Source organism: Triticum aestivum, chromosome 6B, assembly GCF_018294505.1.
Source record: "Triticum aestivum cultivar Chinese Spring chromosome 6B, IWGSC CS RefSeq v2.1, whole genome shotgun sequence".
Lineage (NCBI taxonomy): Eukaryota > Viridiplantae > Streptophyta > Magnoliopsida > Poales > Poaceae > Triticum > Triticum aestivum.
In genome coordinates this window covers 666,812,982-666,817,358 of record NC_057810.1, presented here as the reverse complement: position 1 = coordinate 666,817,358, position 4,377 = coordinate 666,812,982, and the positions used below count along the sequence as shown (strand labels likewise).

Below are 4,377 nucleotides of genomic sequence, written 5' to 3'. Positions count from 1 at the left end.
TTACACACGTGTGATTTGAACATTGAAAGAATGAACCATTGTGTGATTGCAATCGTACCTGAAGTTCAAGATGCCACATTTATTCAAAAAATTTGACCTATTTCTCTTCTGAATGTAAGTTACAAAAATATTCAGGGTCGCAGGGAGGTGGCTCCGCCATCGGGTGAAAGGGAATATCCCTTCTCTATGGGTGGAGTTTTTCTTATAAGGGCTTTTATGATTAGCAAACCTTTGTGCATATTGTCCTTCCTAGAAGCTCCACAAGGGGTTATAAAAAGAATGGATCACCACAAATCATTGTCGCTTTGGTTTGAATGTAACAAAAAAAAAATACTCGGTTAATTGACCTATTGCTTGTTTTACCTCAAGGTTGTGGTGGTCTGGGCATTATGAACCTGGCAACCATGAACCAAATCTTTTTGTGTAAGTGACTCGGCAAACCCAAGTTTGGCAAACTCTACTACCTACGAAATATCTTTTAAAACAAGTTATAACAAGTTGAGAAAAAGACTAGAGGATTACACTTTTGTTAGGGTTTGACAATTGTGAACGACATTTTTACGAGATATATTGAGGGAGTAGTTGAAAATGAGGCTAACACGCCGTTCTAGGAAGATTGTTGGCGTAATGGACCCGTTAGCAAAACACATCATATCTTCGCAAAGCTAGGGACAGTATAGAAAGGCAAAAACGAAGGTTGGAGATATATCAGGTTTAGAAGGACCTTGTTGTCAGATATAGCAGAACCCTAGTAGATGCACTGTATAAGCATGAATAAGCGATTTTCAGTTAGAGACTTATTTATGCTTACAGGTTACAACTGATATAAGTATAGGTTGTACACTACAAAAATATTTATTATTTGAAGATCAAAATTTTCTTGTGATCGATGCTTAAAAAATATCATCTGAAGCAAGAATAACATGGTCAACCGAGGATGGACTAGACAATGCCATTTTTGTACGGCAAAAGAAATAGTGGATCATTTGTTGGTTGCTCCTTAACCATGTACATTTTTGTACGGCAAAAGAAATGTGCCCATGTTTATATGTCAAGTGATTGTTAGTGCCATTGGTCTAACTATACCACATGATAGTACGGCCCTGTTTGTTTCAGCTTCACTTAGATTTTAATCACATATTCGCGTCACTGGCAAAGCTGATTCTACGAATCAGCTTCACCATCGAAGTAAACTTTGAGGTGCTTCAGAAAATTGCACTAAAAATTGCCCAAATCCAGATTCAGCTTCACTGCCAAAGCTGATTTCAAACAACTGTTTGTTTCAGATTCCAGATTCGGCTTCACTGGAAAAGCTGAATCCGGTCCCAGAATCCGAAACAAACAGGGCCGCATTTGGTATGTTTGGGGCTTGGATTGCTTCATTTCCGGTGTCCCAATCAAAAAAAGGGGGGATCTTTGGGGTGCTGCGGTTTACTATACAATTTTTCAAACTTGCAATGAAACATGTTTTGAACAAAACATTTTAGGTAACCTAAGTCTGTCATTTTCATTCTTTGGAATCATATCTATATTTGGATAATGTTGTAGAAAGAGCCAAGCCAAAGAAAATTTGAAGGTGAAGCAAGAATGTTGACTATGGTAATCAGAGTGACGTTTCATATGTTCTGCCTTTTAGTTCTAGTTGTTCTCCGGTTTTGATATCATTGCTCACCTGTGATCCAAGTTGTATTTACAAAAATATGCAAGCAAACATTTTTTTTGTACCAATTCAATGACATACCTTTTTGACATATACCTCATATTTTGTTGGTCAAATTGACAAGTTAGAAAAATACACGGCCTTATAAAAAGGGAGTAGTTTATTTGGCTCATATTTTTTCTTTGCTTTCTTGCTGTGCAAAATTTCCATTGTTTCTTTAATGGAATTGACGGGAAAGTGATTGTTTAACTATGGCAGTTTTTTAATCAAAAATGACGAGTAGTAGTTTTTAACCATTTCTTAATATAAACAGATGTGAAAGCAGTTGTTCAAAAAAAACAATTTCATGCATATTGCTCAGAAAATCAAGATGAGTATGTGTATGTTTGGTGCACCTTTTTTCTGGATGCTTCAAAATTTTCAAAAACATTACCTAGAATGTTTCAAACTCTCTTAAAAGATTTTTCAAATGTGGTTGCGCTCTCGGCCCTGGTCGCGGTGGCGGCAGTTGCAGCACGGTGAGTTGAGGTTGAAGAAGACCAAGTTTTTTATTAGAATATATATGAGGAAAACACAGCTCACATGTGGGGCCCACATGTAACTCAAACAAATACAGTTAAAACGGTTCATTCACGTGCGGGCCCAAGCTGTGAGAAAACATATTAAAGTTCAAGCAACTACTCCTGTGTTTTTTTAAACAACCGACCACTTTTCGGTTGTTTTTAGCGACAAACAAATTTCTGGTATTTTTTTGAAACCCTAACCCAAAAAGTAGTAGTTTTATGCTACTTACTCAAAACTTTCAAACATTTTCTAGAATGCTCCAAGCTCTCTTAAAACATTTTCAAGCAATGTCCAATATGTCGACAAATTTTAGAAAGTGCAATCACACAAGAAGTTCAAGTAAAAGGGCAAAATATATTGCATTATACCATGATATACATCCCCATATAATAAATACACAGTACAACCAAAAGAAAATTCACACATCGAAGTACAGAGCACAAAACATCCCGGGTACATACAAGCAGCCCAAATTCAAGTCCACCAGACTCAGAACTCAGACATCACAAGTGAGTAGCTCACTTTATTTCGGGAAGTTTTACTGCATCTCCATCTTATTATTCTGCAAAGGTGGCCAGATCGGCACCTCAACTCTCGAGTAGCTGCTGCGGGCCGGGCTCAGTGCTGTCCGGGCAGCTTCTCCTTGATCTTGTCCATGATGCCCTTCTTCTCACCGGTGCTGTCGGTGCCAGCCATTCCGGTGTGTCCCGGTTGGCCGTAAGTGCCGCCGGTGCCGGCCGTTCCCGTATGACCTTGCTGTCCGTAGGTGCCGGCGGTCTGCTGCTGGTCGCCGTGGCCACCCGGAAGCTTCTCTTTGATCTTATCCTTGATGCCCTTCTTCTTCCTCCCGCCCATGCCATCATCCTCAGACTATCACGAGGAACAAGAAAAATCAGTCATTGATGCTTTTTCATGCATACTCTTCACGCATGCAACTATGCAGAAGTAGTGTTAATTAGAAAGAAGTATATAAACACGCACCGAACTGGAGCTACTGGAGCTGCCGGAGCGCTGCAGGATCCCTCCGGCCTTGTGCTCCTCCCTCGTGGGCTGGAAATGCCCACCTGCAGCCGCGCCGGCGCCGGTGCCGACGCCGCCGTGCGCGCCCATGCCGGTGCCGGCGCCATGTCCGGCCACCGGGTTACCGTACTCGGCGACGCGGTTGGTCGCCGCCTGGCCGTGCTGCTGCTGTCCCTGGTACTCCATCTTGCACAGGTGCTGATTTTGATTATCTCAGAAATCTGGTGTGTTGTCTTGCTCACTTGGCTGCAACTCGTGGTTGTGGAAGCAGATGCAGCACGGGGCGCAATTTATAAGCCGTCTTTAGCGAGGGGATAGGATCGTCGGGGCGCTACGTGTGCGGGCATGAGTGGGCTGGTCGGCGGGAGTCGGTGACTGGTGACTCGCCCATAAAGAGAGGCCGGACGTGTGCAGCTACTGGACGCTTTCGGGATGCCACGTCTCAGCTTGTTCTTGAGGTAGAACTGATGACACACGGGGGATACAATCGCCCAAACACGTTGTCGCCGATTGCAAACGTCCTCTTGTTTGCTTCGGAAAATGAAAGCTGAAAGTGTCGGCATGGAATGAAAACGTAAGAAAATAGGCCAACCGTATTTCCATCATTAATGGAGATGATACTAATGCGTCAGTTTTTTCAGAAATTAAATTAAATTTACATCGGATCAAACAATACAAGATCGGATACAACCACAGATAGGGCAAGACATGGACTATGACTACATGCCTCAAAGTTCTTGCCAAAGCCGTGGCTCAATTTGTCGTTGTTGCATCACCTTAGCCACGACGACAACAAACAACGTTGAGAAACTGAACCACTAATATACTAGTAAAGACCTATAGAGGAACAAACCTCATTGAGTCGTCGCAATAGCATACCGCCACGTACGACAAAGATTGGCAACCACACTAAGCATATTGGGGGAGGGGAGGGGAGGGGAGCTGGGTCACCCTGCTATCCTCATATGGCAAAACCTCGAAGTAAAAGGTTGTCGAAGTCACCGATGCACATGGAACCCCGTCGATGTAGGCACACATAACCAACCCTTAGAGTATCTCCAGCCGTCCCCCCGAGAGCCCCCCCCCCCTCCCCAGGAGGCCTTTTTCATTGCCGGCAGAATTTTTTTCGCCCA

General features: G+C 43.1%; 1 protein-coding gene across 1 annotated transcript; it reads right to left on the bottom strand.

The window, feature by feature from the left end:
* Window positions 1-2,558: 2,558 nt before the first annotated feature.
* Window positions 2,559-3,496, bottom strand: LOC123138923 (dehydrin DHN3). Its single transcript, XM_044558775.1, has 2 exons — window positions 3,206-3,496; window positions 2,559-3,094 (listed from the first exon to the last, which is right to left on the bottom strand). The coding sequence occupies exons 1-2, from the start codon at window positions 3,428-3,430 to the stop codon at window positions 2,843-2,845; spliced, it is 477 nt and encodes a 158-aa protein (XP_044414710.1). The 5' UTR covers window positions 3,431-3,496; the 3' UTR covers window positions 2,559-2,842.
* Between the last annotated feature and the right edge of the window lie 881 nt (window positions 3,497-4,377).

What these genes read in the sequence shown, in the direction of transcription:
- LOC123138923 (XM_044558775.1), bottom strand. Translation starts at nt 3,430, where the DNA reads ATGGAGTACCAGGGACAGCAGCAGCACGGCCAGGCGGCGACCAACCGC. An exon ending in GCTCCAGTAGCTCCAGTTCG is followed by an intron (nt 3,095 to 3,205) that starts GTGCGTGTTTAT and finishes TCCTCGTGATAG; the next exon opens with TCTGAGGATGATGGCATGGG.